The sequence below is a fragment of the Aedes aegypti genome, chromosome 1 (genome assembly GCF_002204515.2).
Source record: "Aedes aegypti strain LVP_AGWG chromosome 1, AaegL5.0 Primary Assembly, whole genome shotgun sequence".
NCBI lineage: Eukaryota > Metazoa > Arthropoda > Insecta > Diptera > Culicidae > Aedes > Aedes aegypti.
The window spans coordinates 270,451,101-270,478,969 of NC_035107.1; the positions used below are offsets into that span (position 1 = coordinate 270,451,101).

General features: G+C 40.6%; 3 protein-coding genes across 3 annotated transcripts in view; all 3 read left to right on the top strand.

Moving 5' to 3' along the window:
* LOC5575788 (intraflagellar transport protein 81 homolog) overlaps positions 1–2,599 on the top strand; it is a 31,487-nt gene extending 28,888 nt beyond the window's left edge. The window contains exon 3 of the mRNA XM_021837785.1: positions 1,904–2,599. Coding sequence (XP_021693477.1) covers positions 1,904–2,362 — 459 coding nt within the window. The 3' untranslated portion in view covers positions 2,363–2,599. The remainder of the gene's footprint in view (positions 1–1,903) is intronic.
* Positions 2,600–14,692: 12,093 nt separating this feature from the next.
* Positions 14,693–15,672, top strand: LOC5575794 (PBAN-type neuropeptides). The gene is made up of 3 exons (XM_001662162.2): positions 14,693–14,912; positions 14,977–15,074; positions 15,140–15,672. Exons 1-3 carry the CDS (start codon positions 14,826–14,828, stop codon positions 15,468–15,470), a joined length of 516 nt encoding a protein of 171 aa, XP_001662212.2. The 5' UTR covers positions 14,693–14,825; the 3' UTR covers positions 15,471–15,672.
* A 10,878-nt stretch (positions 15,673–26,550) lies between these two features.
* LOC5575791 lies at positions 26,551–27,557 on the top strand. The gene is made up of 2 exons (XM_001662163.2): positions 26,551–26,806; positions 26,869–27,557. Exons 1-2 carry the CDS (start codon positions 26,588–26,590, stop codon positions 27,202–27,204), a joined length of 555 nt encoding a protein of 184 aa, XP_001662213.2. The 5' UTR covers positions 26,551–26,587; the 3' UTR covers positions 27,205–27,557.
* Positions 27,558–27,869: the final 312 nt, after the last annotated feature.

Genomic DNA, 27,869 nt, shown 5'->3' on the forward strand with positions numbered 1-27,869 from the left:
CCTGAAACCTTCTTTCCCTATCTGAGCATTTCCGTTGCCGATGACTATCTTGACATGTTGTTTTGGGCACTCTCCGGGCTCTCATAGAACTCATCCATCATGTCATCGGGCTTATCGTTCGTTGGCGCATATATGCTGTAATAGGCTGTTTTTCATCACGCTAACCCGTCATGGAATGGCCTACTTTCCCACATTGTCGTATGAGTCTATTACCCAACTGAAAAGCGTTTGGTAATGACTCATTACGCATCGCATTTTAATAGTTTTTTACGCAACACATTTCGGTAAAGTAATAAAGCACATGTGATTTACAGAACTATCATTCTTAGAGTAACGGAGATGTCTCTGAATGTTCGTTTTTAGAATTTGTGTAGTTATCATTATTAGAACAAAATGGGGAGTTCAAAAGAGTTCAACAAGTTGCTCTTCTTTTATTGAATTAACAAATCATTTCTTTTACCAGCTCAAATGACTATGTTTTATTGAAAAGTTGTCTACATGTTTATTTTGGTAACAAATAATAATACAGTCAGTCATATTTTTAATTTGAACCGGCTTTGAAACATTCGAGCTTTTGAATTATAGAGGAATTTTCGACGTATCAGAACATAAATATCAGAACATAAATATCTACCCAGAATCTACCGGTAGAGATGCGGACGACCGAAAAAAGCAGTGTCCTGTGTAATCTGCTAGTGATGGGAGATTTAAAAATTGTAGATTAGATTTCTCCGATAGGAGATCAGCCAGGGCCACTTCCGCTGTCGACTGTTGATCAATCGGAACATCAGAATCAGAGCCGCTCATTTTTTCAAATAATGATGCTATTCGGACGATGGTTAGAAAAATTGTGACAATTGCTCAGTACAACCTACTATGATCATTTTTTTCAAACATGGTTACGGACGATCATGTGCATATTGATGAAAAATAGTTAGAAAATTATTTCATGCAATTGCAAATGTACAAACTTTAAATGTTGTACGCAACTCGGTGCAGAACTTGATTTTTACAGCACTCGTCTTAATTATCCAGCTCGGCAAGCCTCGTTGGATAAATGTACGACTCGTGCTGTAAAAATCTGCATTCTGCACCATGTTGTGTAAACTACTAGTACGCAACTATGTGCGCAGAAGTTGATTTTTACAGTACCCGTCGTAATGATAAAACCACGACTCATCATCACTATTGTTACTCAACAAGGTGCCAAACGATACTTTTATCAGCTCGTAATTTCAACTATTATCCTAGATGGGGAAATTGCTTGTGTTCTGTTTCTGTAAGTTTCAGCAGATGGACATATAAGGACAAAAAGGTTCTGCTCCCACCTGTACGGAATGAAGAAGGTATTCATTCTTTGTCGCTTTTTCTATTATATCTACATAGTTATCGTTCAGGCCAGTAAGGGGACTTCCATAGCCTAGTGGTAAAGGCCGCAGCTACAAAGCAAAGGCATGTTGAAGTTTCAATTCCCGGTTGGTCCAGGATCTTTTTGTAATGGAAATTTTCTATATAAATATATATCGTCGTACCTACCACAAGATATAAGAATGCAAAAATGGTTACTTTGGCATTGAAAGCTCTCAGTTTATAACTGTAAGATTGCTCACTGAACGCTAAGCTGAAAAGCAAGCTCTGTCCAAATGGGGACGTAATACAAAGATAAAGTTTAGTTATCGATCATCCGAAAAAATCTTACCTGTAGAATTGATTTCCAAAAATACCCGTGCATTGATGATCCTCGCACCGGTGCTGTCCAGACGTGTGGGTGTTTTCTCATTTTCTCTTTCTTCGCATTTTTGTCGGCACACCGATCCATTCATAAAGACTAAGATTTAAGCCAAAAAAAACAGAGTCCCTAATAATAAATTGCTTTCCGTTTTTCTTTTCCCATCCCATTTAGTCCTTCGATGCTCTGGTTGCCACCCTCAATGCCGAATCGGCCGTAATGCAGAGCAAGATTACCGAAACGGACAAGTCGATCAAATCGCTGGAATCGCAGTGGCAGGAGCTGCAGCTGGAGTTTGAACGGTCGGAGCTGTTGCTCGAGAAGGCCAACGAGGAAATAGCCAACCTGGCAGCGATCAACGGCGATGGGTCCTCTTCGGGGACACGTGTTTCGTTGAAGGAAACGTTGGCGCAGCAAATTTTCGAACAGGAAACTGTCGGAAAGCGGTTGGCTGAGGAGAAGACGGCTCTGCAGGGCAGCAAAATGGAACGCCAACGGCAGCAGGAAATGTGGGGCGATTTGAAGCGATTGTTTGAGGTGAAAATTCGGTGCTTTCACGAGAACAAACAGCGAGGTCCCGGGGGGACACTCAGCGTTAGCCGCGGCGGTGCGGAAACTTTTATTTTGCAGTGAGTTGCGATTGATGATGACGCGTAACGTAATGTAGTCAGCACTGAAAATCTGTGTATATTGTAATTTTAAGGTGGAATATATTCACAAAAAATAAATAAATAGATTTCTGTGTGTAGAATGCATTGCTCTGAGCAAAGTTTTAGCGAGAAATTATCAACATTAAACTTATTCTCAACATACTATTTAAACAGCAGTTGGTAACTAAGGATATTGTAGCATCCTTTTGTTCGGTCAATTGTCAAAAAATGCGGTAGGGGGGCTGGGGGCAAGAAGGACACCTTAAGATATATTGGTTCAAATCATGGTTGATTAGCACAATTTTTTAAGGTTATTCCAGTGTAGGGGCAAGCTCACCTCTTGTTCTAAATGATGTAATCGATAGATTTCAAAAATATAAGAAACACATGTTGGTTTTAGATTTTTGAATATGTCCCTTCTTATGGAGTTTTTCGACGAGGCACGGGGCAAGAGTACCACTCGTATGGCGCAAGAAGACCACCAGAGAAAAATGCCACAAATTTTGTATATTATTATTTCCCCGCTTAAACGATACATTCTAGAGTAAGTAAAGATAAAAACTGGGGGATAAAAGTTGAGTTATAGTTAAACAGTAATATACGAAATTAGTTCTCATCTTATTTGACTGTAACAATGATAGTAAAAATTGTCAGAAACCATTTTGAATGTCCAAGATGGTTTGTTTTGATTTTATTTAGTAGGAAACTTTGATTTAATGCAATATCAAACAAGAAAAATAAAAGTTCATTTGATTTTATATGAGAAAATTGCGGTGTCCCTCTTGCCCCTTAAGACATACTGTTTTTAAACATGTAAAACTTAATGTCAAAGTAACTTTTTCTAAAAATATTCCTCACAGCTATATTAAACAATTGTAAATCATCAATACTGTGTGGAAAAATCAATATGTTTTGTATTTATTGGGAGTCAAACCTTGTTTTCCAGTCTACCATTCTAATAATATTTCGCATTTTTTGCGTTGGTGAGTTAAAGACATTTTTCTAATATTTTGGATTGTGCGATATTTGCCAGAAAACTATTCGCCAGAATGACATCTGCCAGAAAACCATTCGCCAGAATGTACCATTCGCCAGAAAGTACCATTCCCCAGAATTATTTTTCTTGTCGATTTTGATCATGAAATATCTCGGAATCCAAGGATGGCCGTCACAATATTCGACTTGTGCCACGTTTCACATGTTCAAAAGCACTAAATTGAACAAATAGTACGGTAACTATCTCGTGCTTCTCATTTTAAGCTTTCTGCTTGTGCACAGAGCGGAGACAATATATCACTGTTATTCTACATCTCTTGCGAGATTTTTGGCTATGAGGTTTTGATACAATATACTAAGCTGTTTTACCTAGTTTTAAGAAAAATTGTATTGTACAGAAGTTCTCGTACAACTTGCTTTTAAATGGACAGTTTATTGGGGTTGTGCTACTTTCTCCCGAATATCGATACCCCGAATGATGTTTCCCTGAAAACCACTTCCCTGGGGTTTTCTCAAGTGGCCTATTTCCACGAAAATGTTTTGGCACTCATAATTATTAGAACTTATTGGTTATTTCAGGGTGATAAACGGTTCATATGAAATGCACCTTTCTTTTTTGATCAGCGGCTCTTTAAAGTTTCTCCGAACTCAGCATTTTTTCTTGTTTTTTATCGTTCTTTCTAGTTCACCACTCTGTCTCTGAAGATTGTTTCTCATCCATTTGGGACCGTCCATGAACCACGTGGTCGTTCAAGAGGGAGTTCTATTATAATACCACGATCCATACAAATTTTGGGTCATTCGGGAGAATGGATTGCCGGAAAAAGTGTCATTCGGGTATCTGGCGTTCGAGGAAATGATATTCGGAGGAACAACATTCGGGTAAAAATAGACCAAAAGGTTTTATAGTAATGATGGTCACCTAAATTTCAGTACATGAAAAAGTATTCAAAAAAGAGTATTTGCTTACCGCTAGTTGACATAGTTTTTGGCAAACAAGAATTCTCCATTCTTCATATATAGGATGTTCTTATTAATTTTACCACTGTCTTATTTGCCTAAAAGCTCCTGAAAGTTGTTATAGTACATGTAACTTTGGTTTGCGAGTGGATGCATTCATTGCTTCATCGAATGGACGGCACAAATAGTTGCAACGTATATCGAAATCTTGTAAATATCCAATGAACTAGCCCTTAACAAGCACCAAAACTTTTAAGAACAGCTTTTGATGAAAAGAAAGGAGCACCTCTTGTGAAATATTCCAAACCATTATTCCCTGTAAAACTTAATAATATTAAAAAAAAAAACATTTAATTGAAACTGAAAAAACAGAAAGATGGAATTTAATAATTTTAAACTAGCACAATCTCATGCTATAACATCTGTAGAACGATAGTTGCAACGTATATTGAAATCTCGTAAATATTAAATGAATTAGTCCATAAGAAGCAACAAAACTTTGAAGAACAGCTTATGCTGAAAAGAAGGCGAACCTCTTGTGAAGCCTTTCAAACCATAATACAATTTTACAGGGACAACATATATTAAAAAATACTTACTTTACTATCCGTCATGCTAAATATCAAATCGTTACATCAGTAAGCAGTATCTTTCATACATAGTGAAGCAGCTTTTAATGGATGCAATTGTTATTCTATTGTATATTTTCTTCTTTCTAATCCCGCGGTCCCCCAGTATTAAAGGCCCAAACGCAATGATAGCGGAACGGCAACGGAATGCAGAACCGGTTCGCCAGTATGAATCACATCATCTCGACTGAGCTGTCAACGAATGAAAGTGAACCAACACTGAGTCGACTAGCATGTTATAGTTCATCCTGGCGAACCGGTTCCGCTTTCCGTTGCCGTTCCGCTTTCATTGCATTTGGGCCTTTAGTGTTGCTTTTTCAATTCATATTTATATAACTTCAAATACTGATGTTGATCGTTGAATGCTCGAGAAATCGATATTTTTATAATATGTACCTAGTCCAACAATTATCCATATAATCTCACACATTTTTTTAAGGCTCTACAATTGCAAATTTGATTTGCCTGAAAAAAAATTGTAGGAAATGGTCAATTCTGGGGAACGGTACATTCTGGCGAATGGTTTTCTGGCGAATGGTACTTTCTGGCAAATGGTTTTCTGGCATATGGTACTTTCTGGCGAATGTCATTCTGGCGAATAGTTGTCTGGCGAATGGTTTTCTGGCAAATATCGCACAATCATTTTTTGTACTAAAATTTTTTAACTGTAATATTTACACAACCCTCAATTAGTACTCAATGTATTCTATTCTTCTTGGGGCCCAGATAGCCGTAGCGGTAAACGCGCAGCTATTCAGCAAGACCAAGCTGAGGGTCGTGGGTTTGAATCCCACCGGTCGAGGATCTTTTCGAGTTGGAAATTTTCTCGACTTCCCAGGGCATAGAGTATCTTCGTACCGGCCACACGATATACGCATGCAAAAATGGTCATTGGCATAGTAAGCTCTCAGTTAATAACTGTGGAAGTGCTCATAACAACAGCTGAGAAGCAGGCTCTGTTCCAGTGGGGACGTAACGCCAGAAAGAAGAAGAAGTATTCTTATCCTGCGTTAAACATCAAAAAATTGATTTTATCTACGTGGAATTAGAGGTGGCACTTTTGCCCCGGGTGTCCTTCTTGCCCCATGTCCCCCTATAATGAATTCTCCAAGAAGATTTTTTTTCAGTGTGATCGTATAGAATGCTCTACTCAGACCAACGAAATAAAAACATGATGGCTTTTTGCGCAAACTTGATATTTTAGAAATACCTAGTTCCACACACTGAAAAGAGCGATAAAAGTATAAAAATATCCACCGTATGATGATAAGTCATGCATTCAAATTAGAAAACATTATCCACTTTCGCTTATAATCGTCACAAAAGAAATTACAAAATGTTAGTCACAAAGAACGGTTGTTGTTTGGAAAACTGACACTTTTCTTCGTTCTGAAGTATACCGGGAATGATTTGTTATAAACCACTTTTCAAATTGAATACCTTTGACAGCAGCTTTATTTTTAGAATTTCATTTGGATTGAGATTATTAAAAAGACAATTAAAAATAAAGACAATTTACACCGTCTTCAGCCTGAGGCTGCACAGACCGAACATAACTAACATTCAGTAATAAAGTGAATCTTTCTGTGTGCCATCTAGAGGCTCGAGTAGTGTAGTTACTAGAAGAAAGAAGACTTTTCAGTGGTGAACTTGTGCCAATTAACTCGCCATCCCCACTGCGGTGTTGGCATTCAATTAGTTCGTTTGCTGCTGTTGCCGTTCGTGTTGCGTACCGACCCAGTGTACTACCACCCACTCCACGGTGATTTGCAGTGCCTTTCGCTGTAGGGTCTTGCGTCGATACCGTTTTGATTCATATTACGGACACTTAAGGCCTCAGTGAAGTATAACTCATCAGAAAGCATATAAAATTTATCATTCTGTATGATTGTTCCGCGTTATGGAGCCTTCAAAACAATTTACTTTCGAATAGTGGATGAAGATTTTGATTTAGCAACATGAAAAATTTTAAATAAATAGGAATGTGTGGACTTTTCATGATTCTTATTCCAGAAACTTCCTTACTTTTGCTTCGTATTCCGGACACTTTGATTTGAATTCCGGGCAGCTTATGAAATCCATAGATAAAAAAGTCAAATCATTAATTGAGATCGGTAAACAACTAAAGAGGCGTTTAAGGCAGCTGAGCATTATAAATTTTCATAGATATCTATGGAAAATGTTGACTAAAACAAGCCTCGAAAGTGAGAACTTTTGAACGGCAAAAATGGAAACATTTCTCGTGAAATGTTTCCCATACAAACTACAGTGTTCGGAATTTGAAGCTGTCCGTAATATGAATCAAAACGGTAGTTGTCCCACGTCGTTCTTTTTGGAATCATCCGATATAGTGAGTCACAACGTAGGAGTAAGTTGCTACATAATTTGGTGCCGTGACCAGGATACTCGACGCCATCACGGAGCAGGAATCACGTGTGATCATCCACTGGGCGCTGCCATCTTGCGCGCGCCATACCGCTGGGGGAATTGTATTGTGTCAAGGCCCTAATCAATCGGGCGCCAGGTAATTACCTGTCCCAACCGCTTCTAGAGGCTCACAGGTGCCCTTTAGATGTTTGCTTCGTTTCTTTTCATGCACTAAACCGACGGAACGAAGTATTGACGCTGCCGAGCAGTTCCGGGGCACGCTTTTCGTCCGGCTTCCGCCATCGTGAGGACATTCCGTCCATATCGTCCGAATACCGCCATCACGTTTCGGACATTCAGCGCTATTGTGAATACCACCAAGCCACGCCATCCCGCCATTTACTATTGAAAGTTTGGGGGCTTTCTGGAAGCATCTACGTTTGTTCAATTGGCTTGGTGTCGCCATTGTGTGCTTGCACCCTACCCGCAACGTATCGTAGCATCCCGAATTTTTGCATCACCGAGAAGCCAATTCTCTTCGAAAAACCGGCTGGGAAGGATTTCATCTGGATTTCCGGAGTTCTTCCAACGGGCTCAATCATCATCGGACTGGGAGTTCTGTTTGATCTTTCGACCTTGATGCTTGCTTTTGCCGGAGCGAGCGACAAGGGCAGAATCAAACATGTCGCGCGTCGGTCTCGTAAGTGAAAAAGTGGCGTGATCGGGAAGTTCGGTTGGAGTAAGTGAAAAAGTGCCGCGATCGGTTAGTTCTGTTTGATCTTTCGACCTTGACGCTTGCTTTTGCCGGAGCGAGCGACGAGGGCAGGATCAAACATGTCGCGCGTCGGTCTCGTAAGTGAAAAAGTGGCGTGATCGGGAAGTTCGGTTGGAGTGAGTGAAAAAGTGCCGCGATCGGTTAGTTCTGTTTGATCTTTCGACCTTGATGCTTGCTTTTGCCGGAGCGAGCGACGAGGGCAGGATCAAACATGTCGCGCGTCGGTCTAGTAAGTGAAAAAGTGCCGCGATCGGTTAGTTCTGTTTGATCTTTCGACCTTGACGCTTGCTTTTGCCGGAGCGAGCGACGAGGGCAGGATCAAACATGTCGCGCGTCGGTCTCGTAAGTGAAAAAGTGGCGTGATCGGGGAGTTCGGTTGGAGTAAGTTAAAAAGTGCCGCGATCGGTTCGTTCTTTTTGATCTTTCGACGACCTTGACGCTTGCTCCTGGGCAGTGCGTCAAGAAAGCCCGAGCTGTCGTCCGTGTTTTTTTTTCGAGTCGCGCGCCTTTTTTTTTTTTTTTTTTTTTTTTTTTTTTTTTTTTTTTTTTTTTTTTCTGGGTGCTAGCCGAGCAAACGAGTGAAGCTGAAAATGGATTGTGGCCGCTCAGTCAAGGATAACGGATCAATTGGTGAGCTCGTTTCATGCTACTATTTCTAATCTATAAAATATGTATGACTGCACATTTAATCGTTACAATGGTGGGATGTAAATATGATGTTTCAACAAACTATGGATGGTTCGTCACTGTGAGTGTCGACACAAACTCTGATTCATGATTTATTTATGTTTAACATTTTTTTTTTTTCAGAACACCCCTTATATACCTTTATTTTTGTAATTAAAAAAACTTTGAATGGTTCGACACTACAAGTGTAGACTTGCGAAAGGTCCACTTTATTCAACAAACTTTGGATGGTTCGCCACTGTAAGTGTCGGCATAAGAATAAGAGTGTTCTATGATGTCCCAACCAATTGAGTCTTTTGTTTCTTTTCAAATGAGTAAAATATAATAACACATGCTTTCGTACTGACAGCTGTAGGAATGTTACATTTAGGTATTTGTTCAACAAACTTTGAATGGTTCGTCACCTCAAGTGTCGGCATAATTTTCCTCTACATAGAAATTATATGAACAATTATATTTACGTATAAGCATGTATATATCTCACAAATCATTGTTTATCATGGTCTAATCGCTTATCAAAGTGAATCCTTTGACCCAACGATCCTCCCCATTAACAAACATCCCTCCCAGTAACCTTTGTGGAGATGCAGAGGCAAACACGGTCTCCAAATAGCAAAGGTTACACACTAACATTCCTTCCCTCAATCCCACCTGACTGCAAGGACGTGGCCGGCGCCGTTATTGACCTTGTATAAATAGAGGCACTGAATTATGCACACTGAAGAAGATTATGGCCTATCCCAGCTGAACTTCTAGTTGATTCTTTGTGCATTTTCACTGACTTCGGTCAATCACGGAATAGCAACCATTGATATGTGTAGTCAGTCTAAGCTAAGCTAAGCGGGCTCAATCATCATCGGACTGGCCCAGCACAAACAGTGCGAGGACACGATTCGGTACACAGATCTTCAAGAATTCAAGGCACATACTTGCCTTGGAATTGGTGAGTACCATTCCAAGCGGCTTTTTCCTTTCTCTCCGGGCCTACCGTGGTCTTTTCGTTTTGACAGAGCCGTCCATCGAGCACCTGTTTTTTCGCTCCTGCTTGAAAAATGGCGCTTCAGCTGCAGAAGGCAACTTTGCTGTCTCGGAGAGCCACGATGATCACCGCGCTGGGTCGGGCAGAGGCTTTCGTCAATTCCTTCGATCCACAACGCGACCAAGGGCATGCTCGAAACTGTCCGTCTAACTACAAGTGCAAGCACTGCAGCCAGCGTCATCATTCTATGCTCCACTCCGGAGAGAATTCTCGGCCAAATAGCGAACCATCTTCTTCTCGTACGTCCATGCCGACACGAGTTATTTAGTCCAGCATTTCTTCTGAGGCAGAATCGGCTGTTCAGTCCAGCGGTGCAGCATCCGAGGGTGTACCCAGGGTCGTTGTCAGTGCTTCCACTCCACAGACTCGTGAAGACGTTTTCCTGTTAACAGTACTGGTGAAGGTTGTCGACGCCTATGGTCAAGATCATTTTGCTCGTGCATTGCTCGATAGCGCTTCTCAGCCGAACCTCATCACCGAACGCTTGGCTCGCCGGTTACATTTGAGAAGGAGTTCCGTAAACGTGACTATCCAAGGGGCTGGAAATCTGACCAAGAAGGTGCGTGAATCTATTTTTGCTCGTATCAAGTCAAGAAATGATGGTTTCGAATGCGGCGTTGAGTTCCTACTAATGGATACTGTGACTACTGATCTACCGGCACAGAACATGTCCGTGAAGGAATGGCGAATTCCTGAGGATTTGGCGTTGGCTGATCCCACGTTCAACAAAAGCCAACAAATCGACATGGTTTTGGGGGCTAAGCATTTCCATGCATTCTTCCCTAGTACCGCTCGTCTCCAGCTGGCCGAAAATCTTCCGATTCTGGTGGATAGCGTGTTCGGATGGGTCGTTACGGGATCAGCAAGCATGAAGTTCAACAACAACCAGCCACTTCTAGTGTCGTCGCAGTCTCCATGCTGACTCTAGAAGAAAGTATGGAACGATTTTGGAAGACCGAAGAGCTCAAAATCAATGACGGCTACTCCATTGAAGAACGCTGCTGCGAGGATTTGTACCAATCTACCACGTGCCAGGATGAAGCCGGCCGGTATATCGTCCGACTGCCACGAAAGCCCGATTTTGATGCGATGTTAGGAGAATCGAAGACCAGTGCTATGCGACGTTTTGATCAACTCGAGCGGCGACTCGATCGGGACCAGAAATTGAAGGAGGACTACCACGACTTCATAAAGGAGTACCTCTCCCACGGCCATATGCGACTGGTCGAGACGGATGACGGATATCACTCCCACACTTACTATCTACCCCACCACCCCGTGATAAAGGAGGAGAGTACGACTACAAAGGTGCGAGTCGTGTTCGACGGCTCGGCCCGTACTTCAACCGGCTTCTCGCTCAATGAAGCCCTCTGCGTGGGTCCAGTGGTCCAAGATGATCTTCTCGCCATTATCCTCCGTTTTTTGACCTATCCCGTAGCTCTTGTCGGCGATATAGCGAAAATGTACCGGCAAGTCTTGCTGCACCCAGAAGATTGCCCTCTGCAACGAATCCTTTTTCGATTTTCTAAGGACACGCCCGTCCAAACATACGATCTGCGAACCGTGACCTACGGTCTATCACCCTCTTCGTTTCTAGCGACGCGTACGCTTCAGCAGATAGCAACTGATGAAGGCGACGCATACCCGCTAGCTGGCCCTTCGGTCCCAAAAAACTTCTATGTGGACGACTACGTGGGTGGAGGAAACTCTATTGAGGAAGCTATCCAGCTTCGGGGGGAGCTATCCGAAATGCTGGAAAAAGGCGGTTTCGTTCTGAGGAAATGGGCCTCGAATCGCCTGGAAGTGTTGCAGGGACTTGAAGATGACCAGATTGCGACTCAATCAAGTTTGCAATTCTGTCCTGACGAATCCATAAAAGCTCTGGGAATCCGTTGGGAACCAGAAACCGATCAACTTCGTTTTGATTCCCAGGTGCAGCCACGAGATGATCCTCCGACGAAGCGATCTATTCTTTCGGATATAGCTAGACTATTTGATCCACTCAGCCTGATTGCTCCAGTCGTAGTCACAGCAAAAATCCTGATGCAAGAACTGTGGTCACTCTCCTGCGACTGTGATGAGCCTGTACCGCATACCGTTCGGCTAAAGTGGGAAGACTTTCGAAACGAACTACCGAAGATTGCAACCTACCGAATCGACCGATACGCCTTCCTGCCGGAGGCTAGAGTAGAACTGCACACCTTTGCCGATGCCTCAACGTCCGCTTATGGAGCATGCACATACGTCCGCTGTGAAAACGCCCTTGGAACCGTCAAGATACGATTACTAGCATCGAAGAGCAAAGTCGCGCCGTTGAAAAGACTGACCATAGCCCGTCTCGAACTGTGCGCCTGTGTCCTAGCTGCACATTTGCACCATAGGATCAAGGACTCACTCAACGTTCACGTTTCCACCTCTTATTTCTGGACGGACTCTGTTGTCTGTTTGTACTGGCTTTGCGCACCTCCCAGTACGTGGAAGACCTTCGTTGCCAACAGGGTGTCGGAGGTACAACACTATACTCATGGTGGGAATCGGAACCATATATCCAGTACTGAGAATCCAGCAGACTTAGTGTCACGACACCCCTATTCGCTACTCGTCATATAGTAACGCACGTGCGCTAGTGTATATCTGTGTATATGCACGAACAATCGCTAAAAGCTAACGCGAAAAATATTTGCATGGTGAAATGAATCTAACGAATTATTTCTCAAAATTGGGAACTATTTTCGAAAAAATATTTGGTACCGGTTGTGCGTGATGATGATGGCTATCACGCCTACCAAACATTTTTTTGATTACAGCATTCATTCACAAGAAATTTGAAGTTAGATGCCTTCCCCCATACAAAATAAAATGAGAAAACTCCTGCTGATTAACTGTGGACATGAGCAAAGCAGGTAATCCAATTATTGTTAAAAAAATACACTCGAATTTTATCGCAGTATGATTACTCCTATGATTCTAGTTTTTTTGCATTTAAACGTTGCCAAAATATCGATTCCCAACTTTGAATTGGCCACTGAAAACGCTATCCAATGGATTACCTGCTTCGCTCATGTCCACAGTTGATCAGCAGAAGTTTTCTCATTTCATTTTGTATGGGTAAAGGCATCTAACTTCAAATTTCTCGTGAATGAAAGCTTTAATCGAAAAAATATTTGGTAGGCGTGATAGCCATCCTCCTTGCGCACAACCGGTACCAAATATTTTTTCGAAAATAGTTCCTAAATTTTAGAAATAATTCGTTAGATACATATCGCCATACAAATATTTTTCGCGTTAGGGCCCATTCACAAATTTCATAACGCTGAAGGGGGTGGGTGGGTGTCATCGTGCTGTTACAGCTCATACAAAATTTGTAAAATATTCATACAAAAAGCGTTACGAGAGGGGGTGGGTGGGTGTCGAAAAAGGCCATTTTTGGCGTTATGAAATTTGTGAATAAACCCTTACCTGTTAGCGATTTTTCGTGCATAGACACTAGCGCATGTGCATTACTACACGGGAAAAAATTCTGTGGTAATAATTACTATTGTAGCTGACTATGCCCATTCTTGAAAGTACCATGGAATTTCAGACCAATTTACTATGTTTACGGTATATACCACCATATAACTGGTACATTTGACAGAAACAATTTACAACAATCTGATTTCGACTACAGACATGGTAAAATCAAGCGCATTTCTGGTCTGCTGAAAATTGCCGGTGCGAGCGCTTAAGTTAACCCCCTAAAATAGTAGTTCTTAGGGGTCATGCACAAATAACGTCACGCTCCAAGGGGGGAGGGGGTCGAGCCAAGTGTGACAAGCCTTACAAAATTTTCGGAGGACTCATACAAAAAGTGTGACAAAGGGGGGGGGGGGGAGGGGGTCGAAAAAGTTGAAATTTAGCGTGACATAATTTGTGTACCCCTTTCACGCCGAGGACCTGGGATCGAATCCCATCCCCGAGATAGTCACCAAAATTTCAGTGACGACTTCCTTCGGAAGGGAAGTAAAACCGTTGGTCCCGAGATAAACTAACCCAGGGCTAAAAATCTCGTTAATAAAGATAGAAAAAAAAAAAAGAAAAAAAAAATTGTGTACCATCCCTCACCGCACAATTTTTTTTGCGTGTATGTATCGAGTAGCGAATCAGGGCATGCATGTAACCCATTGTTGTTTTGTTCAGTTACAATCATTTTATATTTCAAATCGATTTCTCACATAAGTAAGTAGGTTAGAGTAAGTATAAGAGATTCAATTCATAAAAGAGCATAATTAGACAACTTGAAGCTCAAGAAATGTAGTTATATGCTGAGCTCGATGGCATAAATTTAACGTAGAGCAACTAATGACGTAAACGTTGTGACGCAAAACGAGCATGCTTGACAGAGAGGTGTTAACATTGACATGTCCCCACACATTGAAATCAGGTATCTAAAGGCACCCCCTGCTGCGATCGTGTGTGCGATTCGTCGCAACCATTATTTTTAGCTATGCAAGACAAGCAGAAGTATCCCGATAATCCTTTTGTTTGTTCCATGTCCGTCCTGGCTCCTCCTTCGTCCGAAATGTTGCGTCTCTGGCGACGATTGACATCCGAAGATTGAAATTAATGTTGTTTTGTCTACCTCGCATCGCATCGGAACTGAACTGGACCAACGCAACCAACGGTCACGTGGAAGTGACAATTAGCTTTGAGCCGAATCCGTTACACATGTGGGGACTGACTGTCAGGCGCGCTTGCAAAGCGTTTTGCATAAACTGCAGGGGTTTTTCACACGACACACTGGATATTGTGGGAGTTGCTGCGCTGAAAGTGTCTCATTTGAATAAAGGTTCTGAGATGGAGATGTATGGCGGTATAAAATACGGCGTCAGCCAGTGCAATCCATGCAGAAGTGAAATCAAAGCTCAACAGTCAAGATTGCCGGCAATTATTTGGCTGTTGAAATAGTGAATTTTATAAGTTGGTGAACAGCTTCGCTGAAACTAGGACAAACATGTTCCGATTGTACTTCTTTTTCAATGTGATTTGCATTTTCCTGGCCATTAGGAGTGCCATTGGTGGAGAAGTTCCTGATGCAACTGTAACTTATAGTGTGATTGATGTGATCTTGGATTTAAGTGTTAACCGTGTTGCCTACCTTGCAGGAGCAGAAAATTAACAACTTCTTGGCGTCGGGAAAGGATAGTGAAGACCTGAGCAAACGAGCTGCGGCAATGTGGTTTGGGCCTCGGCTAGGCAAGCGGTATGTGTGATAAAAAAGTTATTTGTTTCAAGACAATGCAGCACTAGAACTAAATTTCTTCGCAGAACAATTGCATCCGAACTGCACGACGAAATGATGGACGAAATCGACGACAATCCGTTGTACTACTCGGGAGAGTCACCGCAGCGCGTGGCGTCGGAAATTGCCCAGGGAACTCCGTATGTCGTCCTGCTGTTGACGGGTCGTGTTCTTCGGCAGCCACAGCCCGTGTTCTACCACAGTACTACTCCCAGACTTGGCCGACGTGATGCATCATCTTCCAACGAGAACAACTCCCGGCCACCGTTTGCCCCACGACTCGGCCGGAACTTACCATTCTCGCCACGGTTAGGAAGATCCTTCGGGGCACCGGTCGTGGACAGTTTCGCATACTAGACTGACCACGAAGGATACCAAGTGATTCACCAACTCCCCCCAAACGACGCAGTAGGCCATTTCCATTGGAGTTTATTTAAATTCTCATTATGGCTGGAATTTCAATGGAATCCGCCTACTGCGACGGATATTTGTATAGATTGTTTCGTGTAACTCAGATGACTGTGCATTACGTGATTAAATGATTAACGATAAAACTTCAGGAGTACTGTTTATTGAATCTTTTATATGAAGAAACTTCATTTTGTTTTGTCTTTAACGAGAAACGGATCTTACATGAACCACATGGTTTCATGTTTTGGTTTCGAGAAGCTGTGCCCCAAAAGGATTTGTTTTAAATCAAAGAAAATCGGCGCGTTCCGAAATTTTGCTATGATGGCTGTCTGGTATAAGTATGTTGGAATAGTGTGGGACAAAATTTAGATTCTCGCTCCAGTTCACTTTTTGCATTTAGGTTCCATAACAACTGTGCAAAATTTCAGCTCGATCGGTGAAACTATATTTACGCGCCAGCCGTTCAAAGTTTGTATGGGATTTACTATGGGAAAACTTTCGTTTGCAAAGAAAAATTGCCAGAGGTCACCTATTGACCTCTATAAAAATTCTGAACACAGACCTCGATAGCTACCGTGAAGGCCCCATACTATGCGCACTTCAGGCTTTTCAAATTTCAAACAGCTGTAATTAATTGAAAACAAAACACAATACTCTGAAATTTTGGGATTTTGGGAGCAAATACTAATTGATCTTGTGTATAAGAAAAAAAATTAAAAGCTTCACTAAGTAATAATTTTTATTGCAAATTTTTAATTTTTTTCAAAGGTGTCCGTGTTCCTAACTCTACGCACTCATTTTTGCAATGCTCCTTATTCTGCGCATTTAGGTTCCTAACTCTGCGCACTCGATAAATTCTTTATAACAGTTGAAGTATTTTACTAAAAGCATCACTAGCATTTAAACTCTGAATTAATCTTCATTTTCTTGCTTTATACGGCTTTACGTCCACTGTGGAGCGTGGAATCTCTCTAACATAGAAGTTTACTAAGTGAAGTAAATTTTATCTATAATTCAATCCATGATAATTACTGTTACTGAATGCCATTAAGTGCAACTCTCAAAATAATCGAAATCATCATATGATTTCCAAAACATGTAATTAACTTAGTTTTCTAAAATCTAAACCAACATACAAAAAGGGTACAAACTACGTCTTTTTTGCGTTCACCCTTGGCGTGTAGAGGAAAATTAGTTTTGACTGTTTATGTATTTTCACTAGAAAATATAAAAACCAAATTTTCTTAGGTTCGGTTCGGGTCCGGGTTTGGTATTAAATAATTGTCTCGGATTCGGGTCGGATCCGGGTTTGAAGAAAATAAATAAGAACCTGGTTCTGGTTTGTTATATGTGAAACCCGAACAGTTCTACTAAATACGAAGAATGTTTTGAGCGAAAGGGTATATGGAGACGGAGTGTAGAAATCCTTAAAATATGATGGACGTCATTTTTTAATCTTCCCTTACTATGATGATCCTCTCAAACAATTTTCCAAAGTATTTCTATTCCACATCTCGATGGTGTCGACAAGTCGATGGTTCCCTACAATATCGACCTCTGGAGGGTTGATTGTATGTTGAAAATAACGTTTTTTTAACTGCTGCGCATAGTAAGGAACATAGTTGAAAAATGGTTCCTTACTATGCGCACTCAAGAAGAATACGAAAATGAAGAGAAAATAAGTTGCACTATACCAGTGATGATTGCTCGATAAATAAACTAGTGCCTACGTACTAAAAATCTGAAATATTTTCTCTTTAATTTGCTTCAAATAACTTAAGTGATGATGTACTCCCTTAGCATTTTTGCTAACGGGCAGTCAATTTGGACGTTTTTCAACATTTTTAAAGCTATTTTATTTTTTATTAAAGTAATAAACGGAAATTTGTCAAAAAAATTCTTCGCGTACGTTCTCATTACTATTGTAGCAATATATGAACAAACAAATTTAAACAAAAAAATAAGTATTTTACCAGATTTTGGTAAAAGTGCGCAAAGTTAGGAGCTGCGCATAGTTACGGGCCCTCACGGTATTTCTACGATGGAGAATATTGCCGAAGACCGCAAAACAATCCAACACTTGTGAAAAAAGTTTCTAACCATTCTTCAATGTGCAAAAATCGAGAGCCAAAATTTTAAAAGTCAATAATGGCGCCGGCCACGTCCTTACGGTCATCGGGGAAGGGAAGGAATGTTAGTTAGACAACCGTTGTTACTAGAGACCGAGTATACCTCTGCAACTCCACAGTTGTCTTGGATAGGATATTCGATTAGTGGGATAAGGTAAAGATCTGGAAGTCACCAATGGTTATAAGTTAATCTGCCAAGATTATGTAGACTATAAAGTCCGATAAACATAATACCTAATCAATAAATTAATGGTCACCGCCTGTTTTCATGATTTCGATTTTGGTTGAGCGGCATCCATTTATTACGTAACGCTAAAATTGAAATTTTTTTACCCCCTTCCTCTCCCTCCGTAACGCTTTTTGTATGAATAATTTTATTTTTTTGTATGAGTCGTAACGATTGAGCCTAATCCCCCCTCCCCCTAGAGTGTTACGTAATTTGTGGACGGCGCCTTATGAAAGTGGCAAGTTGAGTCATGAAATCATGTATAGGGTGACCATTCTTCTTCTTTCTGGCGTTACGTCCCTACTGGGACAGAGCCTGCTACTCAGCTTAGTGTTCTTATGAGCACTTCCACAGTTATTAACTGAGAGCTTACTTTGCCAATGACCATTTTTGCATGTGTACAGTATTGGACAAAACATTTGCAACTTTTTCGATTTTCCATACAAAATGACCAACTTTGGTAAGCTAGATCTCAGTTATTTATGGACCGATTTGAATGAAATTTTCACAGGAAATCAGATATAACTTCAATTTTAACATATATTTTTGAGTGATTTTTCCAAGCACAAGTTCAAAAGCGCAAACGCGGTAAACGCGCAGCTATTCAGCAAGACCAAGCTGAGGGTCGTGGGTTCGAATCCCACCGGTCGAGGATCTTTTCGGTTTGGAAATTTTCTCGACTTCCCAGGGCATAGAGTATCTTCGTACCTGCCACACGATATACGCATGCAAAAATGGTCATTGGCATAGTAAGCTCTCAGTTAATAACTGTGGAAGTGCTCATAAGAACACTAAGCTGAGAAGCAGGCTCTGTCCCCGTGGGGACGTAACGCCAGAAAGAAGAAGAAGCATTTCGAAAACAGTAGGTTGTATCCACTACGCAAGAATCTTACAATTCACAATAAACTAATCAGAAGTTTATCAACAATTTTGCTGGGTATCTGACAAAAGTTTTCTCAAGGTTTTTGTTTGAAGTCTACTTAAAATTTCCTAAGCTTCTCACAAGGAATCCACCCATGGTAATGCCACAGCCAAACAGACGTAACGCTGATGAAATTTCCTTCGACGATCATTGCTAATTCGCTATGTTACAAATCTCACAACCAGTGGCGCGCGCATCGTTTTTCTTTGCGTTTGACATTTTACACTACCGCCATCTGTCGGTCTTGTTGCACGAAACACCTTTTCCTGCAACATGCTTACCAGATGAAGATGGTGTAAACTGGGCTATGGATTTTGAGGAAATTTGTTCTAAGTGTTACGTTTGTTTGTCTATGGTATTGCCTTAAGAACTAGCCGAGGTTCTCAAAACATCGATTTATGTATCCTGCAACCGTTTTGCCCGCAATTTAATAATTTTTTACTCCTAGATCTCGCGAGGACATAACTCAAAATGTCAGAAAAATATATTCCATAGAATCTAAAAACACTTCATAAAAATTCGCTGAAAATCTTTTCGGAGATTTATCGAAAATGTAAGAAAATACCGCTAGGGCTTCTTGAATCATGGTTTTACAAATAATCTGATAAAAATATCTTAAGAGTTTAAATTTTCATTCATAAAGGGTCCAAAATTCAAAGTCAAATCAAGGTTTTTGGGGGCATCTCACAAAGATATTATAATTATGAGAAGCATTCGTCAAGGATCTTTTCAGAAACTCATAGTTAGTCCTGAACTGCAGTGCAAGATTTTAAGCGGTCTTACACTCAGGCAAATGGACTATCGATAAACATAGGAACCCCTTATGAAAATTCGCCACAAAGAATCGGGTTGAAATTCATAAATTTGTCTTATGAAACCGAAATTTGAAAACAAAAATAGTTTTTGCGTTAACCTGGAATCGAACCAAGGACCTTGCGATCGATAGGCTCGTGCGTACACCTCGCGCCTATCGACGCCTTGAAGTGGAGTGATGCTAAAACGATACATAAAGCGTTCGTATTGCGATAATTGTTCCATCTTTCATAAGGCAAAATGTATGAATTTCGATAGTCCAGTTCGCTGCGTGTAGTTTCCACCATGATTGTTTTTAATAGTACTCTACTGAAATTGCAAATTGTGATATTTGAGAATACCTTGAATGGTAACAATCGTACAATCTCTCTCATTCAATACATTTTTAAGTTCCAAAAAAAGGCATTAAAATGAGGGAATGCCTGCTTGAATTTTGACGTTAACTACGTCTTACGGCAATATAATGGGTGTCAATTGAAAATCTAAAATGCTGCGACCGTCACGAAATTATGTAAGATTTTAAATACTAATAACTCAGACATTTATCGGTAGATTTTCGATATTTTCCCACCAATCGGTCGGAAAGTTACACAATATTTTACTCAAATCAAAAATACTTTTGATTTTTGACGATAGACTGTTGAAAATTGGGAAAATGTGAACCTCATTCTTACGCAACCAAACACGTTCAAACACGTGGGTTGGAAAACGCACTATAAAAGCCAGGCCCATGACAACCTTATATCGATACACAGTGTTCTTCGTAGCCAGGATGTCAGTTGTAAGAACTGTGAAAATAAAGACCATTGTTTTGTTTAATTGTTTGTTATGGTTTGATTATCAATTTTTGATATAGTTATATCAGCTAATATTGTGCCGAAAAGTTGAAGCACATTCAACATTTCGATGATTTTGGAAGGAGAGCAAACATTGAAAGGCATCCTGCAAGCCTCCAAGCAAGCAATCAGTGATTTGATTGCGACACTTGCTCGATTATGGATCATAAACATTAAACAAAACTTCGCATTCTGATTGCACTCTCGATTCAAATTACCCGAAAATGAGTAAACACATACGACTACGCTAAAAGTCGTCCCGTGCCATGGGCCTGCTTACAACTGACAGTGGGCGATATTCACTTATTGCCAGGGACATCCTGGCTACGAAGAACACTGTGTATCGATATATGGTTGTCATGGGCCTGATGCATCACATCCGAACAGTTGAAATCGCTGACGAGCTTGTTAAAAAAAGAATGCTTAAAGTCGATCATTGCCCGGCACTGCATAGTCAGAATGAAGGCTTGCAAGTACATTTCGGAACACCTAACAGCACCGGCGGTTCAATTGTGTCGCGAAATAATGTGGAAATGATGCCATCGATATGATGGCAGACTTCCAAAAAGATGAGGACGACTTATTGATGAGAAAAACTGACAGTTAGATCTGTGTAGGGGAACTGGGGGTAATATGCCCATAGGGGGCAAAACGCGCCACCCTCTATTTGGACGAACTATGTGTTTTAGAATGCTATTTTTCACCCTAGATCATAGAAAATGGATAAAAACGCTTCTAATAATATAGTTTTATGTGTTATTCTCAAGAAAATCGTTAAAAACGTTTTTCGCTGTTTTCGTTGCAATTTTGTGCGATTTTCAAGGTCATTTTTTAGGTCGGTAGATAACTAAATTTTTGAAACTATCGCCGAGAGTCAACTTGTGCACTGTCATAGTTTGTATTACATGCAAAACATATGTTACATGTGTCCTTAAAAGCTTACCAAAGGACCTTTACTTTAATCAATTCTGGCGGCAAAACGCCCACCCCTAGGGGGGGGGGGGGCAGATAGCCGTAGCGGTAAACGCGCAGCTATTCAGCAAGACCATGCTGAGGGTTGTGGGTTCGAATCCCCCCAGTCGAGGATCTTTTCGGGTTGTGGAAATTTTCTCGACATCCCTAATAACTGTGGAAGTGCTCATTAGAACACTAAGCTGAGGAGCAGGCTCTGTCCCAGTGGGGATATAACGTCAGAAAGAAGTAAGGAAGCATTTTTTTTTTAAATTATAAATTATATAATTATATATTATAAATTATATAAATAAACCCCAGAAAAGCTAAAATGGATAACTGTTTCTACTAGGGTAAGTGTACCAGTTTTGGCCACCCTAAGGAAAAATATTGTTTATTTATAAATCAAAAGACCTTTGGTTACTGTCTGGACATTAAACGAAAGCTTTCAATCCATGCTCAGCAGGGAAAATATAAAAACTAATCAGAAACTTTGTTTTTGTATTAAAAATGGTGGTGGCGAATACTGGACCACTTGCACCAGTATTCGCCACGATTTTAATTTCGGTTCCTGAATTCGCCACTTACGTTGATTTCTTATGGAGGGTGGCGAATTCAGGAACAGGTGGCGAAAAATAGGTCCAAAGGAGCAAAAAAATTAAGGAAAATGATTTTTTTCTATTATTTTCTGAGAAAATTTTGCGGTTTCCAAGAATGTTTCCGTATCATCTTAAAGCAATTTAGCAAACACTAAACAATTGGCAACCATATATGAAGTAAAACGGTATAAAATCTGGGGTGGCGAATAACTGGTACATGGCGAATACCGGTACACCTTCCCTATTTGAAAGAAAACATGTTTGTTTATCCGATCATTATTAAAAAAGAACATAAAATAATGTTTTTCACATCTAAAATCGCTGTTTTTCTTAACGTGGGTAAATACAACCAGTCGCCCTAACGCCTTGAGCATACAAATTCTTCAATACTAGTCATGGTCTCATGACTCGTAGTATTGTTATTGTGAAGTACACCCCAACCTCTTTTTACGACCGTTATGGGGGGGTCGTAAAAAATCGGTCGTAAAAAAAATCAGAATTATAATTATGTTTTTGAAAAATGCAACGTCTAGATGCGGAAATACTGATTCAAGATATTCGGCAAAGTTGAAGCATGGGTTGAGAACTTTCCAAAATGGCCGTTCAAGTTTTCATGTTTTGGTAATAGATGGCAACACTGCTCGATAGTTATCAAAAGAGTCAATTTTATGGGGGTGTAATATGCAAATACGAAAAAAATTAAAGATAACGATACCGAATGTTCACCAAAGTTGAAGGAAGTGTTGCGTGCCATACAGTCGACCGAATCACAAATGTTCATTTGGCTGGCAACACTGTTTAAGAAGAATGAAGTAAAGATCAAAACCATCAAACTTGAGCGGAACAGAAAAATATAATGCTTAGCAACAAAGCAATACTTTTCAACTGTAATCCAGTTTTTCATGAAGGGTTCAACAGTTTTTTCGTAGCTGGCACCACTGCTTAAGTGAAATTGCGCCACCAGGCAGTACAAGTGTGCATGCAACTATTGTTTGAGGATATCTCAGGATCCTGACCCCTTAGAAAGATGGCGTCTTCGGCAAAGTTATTCAGTAGCTAAAGGACTATCATTATATTAGCCAAGAGATTCGAGATTTGACCACCAGGCGGCTCTAGTGAGCATAGATTATTTGTTTGCCGGATAGCTCAGGATCCTGGCCACCTAGAAAGATGGCGTCTTCGGCAAAGTTGTTCAGTAGCTCAAAGACTATCATTATAAAAAAATATGAGATTCAAAATTTTGCCACCAGGCGGCGCTAGTGAACATGAAACTATTGTTTTGCGGATATCTCAGGATCCTGGCCACTTAGAAAGATGGCGCCTTGGGCAAAGTTGTTCAGTAGCTCAAGCGCTATCATTATAAAAGTTATGAGATTCGAGATTTGACCACCAGGCGGCGCTAGTGAGCATAGAATTTTTGATATCCGGATAGCTCAGGATCCAGACCACTTAGAAAGATGGCGTCTTCGGCAAAGTTGTTCAGTAGCTCAAAGACTATCATTATAAAAATATGAGATTCAAAATTTTGCCACCAGGCGGCGCTAGTGAACATGAAACTATTGTTTTGCGAATATCTCAGGATCCTGGCCACTTAGAAAGGTGGCGCCTTCGGCAAAGTTGTTCAGTAGCTCAAGCGCTATCATAATAAAAGTTATGAGATTCGAAATTTTGCCACCAGGCGGCGCTAGTGAGCGTAAAATTTGTGTTTTCCGGATAGCTCAGGATCCAGACCACTTAGAAAGATGGCGTCTTCGGCAAAGTTGTTCGGTAGCTCAAGGACTATCATTATTCTAGCCAAGAGATTCGAGATTTTGCCACCAGGCGGCGCTGATGAGCATAAAACATTTGTTTTGCGTATATCTTAGGCTCCTAGCCACTTAGAAAGATGGCGCCTTCGGCAAAGTTGTTCAGTAGCTCAAGCGCTACACTGAAAATAATCCACACGTTCGATCCTAATTATTTTCAACGTGGATCTGTCGTGTCGAATTGCAAGATGAAATGACGTGTTAAACTTGTCATTCTGTGAAGGATTGACTTTGGTTCGATAGCAAAGTCTTTAACACATGATTTGAACGTTTTTTTACAATGGCGATATCCATCACTAGTAGAACTAGTTTTCCTATCATGACAAGGACTCACATTTGCCGTTCACGCGTGACAAGACATGTTATTTTTGGAGAAACCGAGTGCCCGTAATGGGTGCATGGAATCAGAGAATCAAGCAATCACTAATAAATCCTTCTGCAAAGTTTACGATAAATTGGAAATTCACGTGTTTTAAATTTGAATTTGGAGCCGATAGCGGCTGGTTTTACACCATCGTTTGATGAGTTTTACAATTAGTGAAAATTCACGTGTGAAACACATTGATCCAGCTTGTAGAATGTTTTCAGTGTATATTTATAAAAGTTATGAGATTTAAAATTTTGCCACCAGGCGGCGGTAGTGAGCATGATATTTTTTTTTGCGAATATCTCAGGATCCTGATCACTTAGAAAGATGGCGTCTTCGGCAAAGTTGACCAGTAGTTCAAGCGATATCATTATAAAAGTCATGAGATTGAAAATTTTGCCACCAGGCGGCGCTAGTGAGTATGAAACTTTTGTTTTGCGGATATCTCAGGATCCTGACCACTAAGAGAGATGGAGTCTTCAGTAAACTTGTTGAGTAGCTCAACTTTGCCCAAGACGCCATGCCTATGTAGTCAGGATCCTGATATATCCGCAAAACAAAAGTTTCATGCTCACTAGCGCCGCCTGGTGGCAAAATTTTGAATCTTATAGATTTATAATGATAGTCCTTGAGCTACTGAACAACTTTGCCCAAGACGCCATCTTTTTGAATAGTCGTAATCCAGAGTTATCCGCAAAACTAAAATTCTATGCTCACGAGCGATGCCTGGTGGCGGAATTTCGAATATCATTGCTTTTATAATGATAGCGCTTGAGCTACTGAACAACTTTGCCTAAGACGCCACCTTTCTGAATCCAGAGCTATCCGCAAAACAAACATTATGTGCTCACTAGCGCTGCCTGGTGGTGTAATTTCAAATCTCATAGCTTTTATAATGATAGTCCTTGAGCTACTAAACAACTCTGCCGAAGGCGCCATCTTTCTAAGTGGCTAGGATCCTGAGATATTCGCAAAACAAAAGTTTCATGCTCACTAGCGCCGCCTGGTGGCAAAATTTTGAATCTTATAGTTTTATAATGATAGTCCTTGAGCTACTGAACAACTTTGCCAAAGACGCCATCTTTCTAAGTGGTCAGGATCCTGAGATATCCGCAAAACAAAAGTTTCTATGCTCACTAGCGCCGACTGGTGGCAAAATTTTGAACCTCATAGCGTTTATAATGATGGTCCTTGAGCTGCTGAACAACTTTGTCGAAGACGCCATCTTTCTAAGTGGTCAGGATCCTGAGATATCCGCAAAACAAAATTTTATGCTCACTAACGCCACCTAGTGCCAGAATTCTGCAGTTCAATGACCACCATATGTTAGCCCTTGAACTACTGAACAATTTTGCTGAACATCATGATCCTCTATTTTGAATACTTTTTATGATAATGATCATTTATAAAAACGGTTGTTAATCTGAATTTCGGTCCAAAAAAAGTGGTCGGAAAAAGAACCGTCGGTAAAAAAACGGTCGTAAAAAGAGGTTGGAGTATATAAAGTTTTTTTTTTATTTCATGATTAATAAAGTTTTTTTTTATTTCATGACTTTTTGTTCACGAATCCTGCATCGTTTTTTTTCCGTCCTGGAACATCCTGCACTACTGCGTCCCACAGTCCCACACATTCGAGGCTTGTAGATAGTCTTGTACGCAGAACTTCCAAATATCGTAGCCGATTCCGGAGGACTGACGGATTCCGAGAACGACAACTTTAACTTGTAGAGGTTCGTACTACTTGAGCGCCGCGAAATGAAACATCATCGCAATCAATTCTAATACTTGTTAGGTAATCATCGACTCTTTCGTGGCACTAGTATAACTTTGTTATAGCTTTTTCGAGTTTGTCATCGTTCACTACCGTTATCTTGTGGAAGGTTGGTCAAATACAGTTAAATTGCTAGCATTAGGTGTTGATATTCGCATGGCACGCTTTAAAGTGTGCTAGCTGTTGGTCTGGGTTTATATTATGGCTTATAATGATGTATACGTACGTAGGAGACAACACTGCGCTTTTATTCCAATTTACGCACTTATGAAGCTCAAGTTCAATGTCGTGTGAAATGCACTGAAAGTAATTTCATGAACATCATGAGGATTTCTTGTTTTCCATCGTTGCTATTGCAAGTGCTTTGCTAAACTGTTATTCTCCATACGGTATCTACGTTCTATATTCCGCTTCGTTATGATCTTTCGTGTTAACGCCACTTATGGTCAAACGATACGTGACAATTGTTCCGTGTCACGAATGGAGTGTTCATTCCTAGCCAAATTACGACAACTAATGGTCAATTAGCAGACAATTTTACTAGTACTAGTTGTCGTTCCACGTCCCAATCAAGATGGTTCTCTGTTAATAAAATACCGATTGGCCTGAACTGGTTTCCCATTAGAGTGGTTAGCTCGCCAGCCATGATCAAACACAGCGCGCTTGCCCTAAGTGGCCTATTGTTAGCAGTGTGGATTAGTTTCAGTTCGGCCGCTTTCGATGTGATGTACGAAAAATTTGAACAGTTCAACGGAAGCGAGGTTTGCAGCCTTAAATCGATGCGAGTCCGAAAGTTCAACAGAACCACATCCGTGCTGGATGGAGTCATGGATCTGAAGCAAGAGGCAGACAATAACTACGAAGTAATCATCAACAGTCTATTATGTTCTTCTATCAAACCTTCAAATGACTTATCCCCATTCAGATATCCGTGAAGGCCGCCTACAGTCCCAAGGGAAACAACCAGTTCAACCAATATCCGATGAAGATCAAGCCAACTAAGCTTTGCGACTTCGTCAATGGTGATTGGCGCGATTACTATCCGTACTTTGAGAGCTCGTCGAACTTCCCGAAGGTGGGAGAATGTCCGATCGAGCCGAAGGAATACCGCATCACTAACATGGTTTTGGACTCCAATATGTTTCCTCCGTATCTTCCGAACGGGTTGTGGCGGTTGTCTATTATTGTTTCTCGACCCGGTGGTGATCCACTGCTCTATGTGGAATCTTATTTCAAGGTGGCGGATGCCGGAGTATTTTAAAAGTCTTAGATACTTGACATAGGAACTGAAGAGTGCACAGTTGACTGGATTCAATTTATAGCAAGTGCATATTAATCATAAGTGTTTCTGTGTGAAGGTTTGGCTAGGTTGAAAATAGTGTATAGAAACATACTAGAGTAAACGCACCAGGCAAAGCGAATTTGAGAAGGAATATTGTTATTTTTATGTATTAAATAATGAAATATTTTTTGAATGTTCTTCAATCATTTGACGTTATGTTTTTCAAATATGTTTTCGGGAATGCCTTAATCCTGTTCAAATGGTTGCTAAATTGTTATCTATTTAAAGTTTTTGGAAAATAAAACTTGAATTGAATCACAAGAATACAGCAATAAACGCCTAAGCGTAGGTAGTTTATTATATAATTCCTGAAGAAATCAAGAAAAAAAGGAAACAATCAAATCTAAACAAGTTATGATAAATAATTTTGTGACGGGAATCTATTTTAAGCATTTACTAGAACTTTCAGGCTACATACATGGTATTCCTTCAGGTACGCGTAGTACCAATTGTACCAATGCGTCTTGTCCCCCTTTGTGTGGTCCTTAGCCTCCTGCCCAGCAACTCGTATCCCTATCTCCTTGCGGTACTGGCCGGGGTACGAGCTATCTTAGGGAAGATCGGGTAACCATCTGTTTCCCATG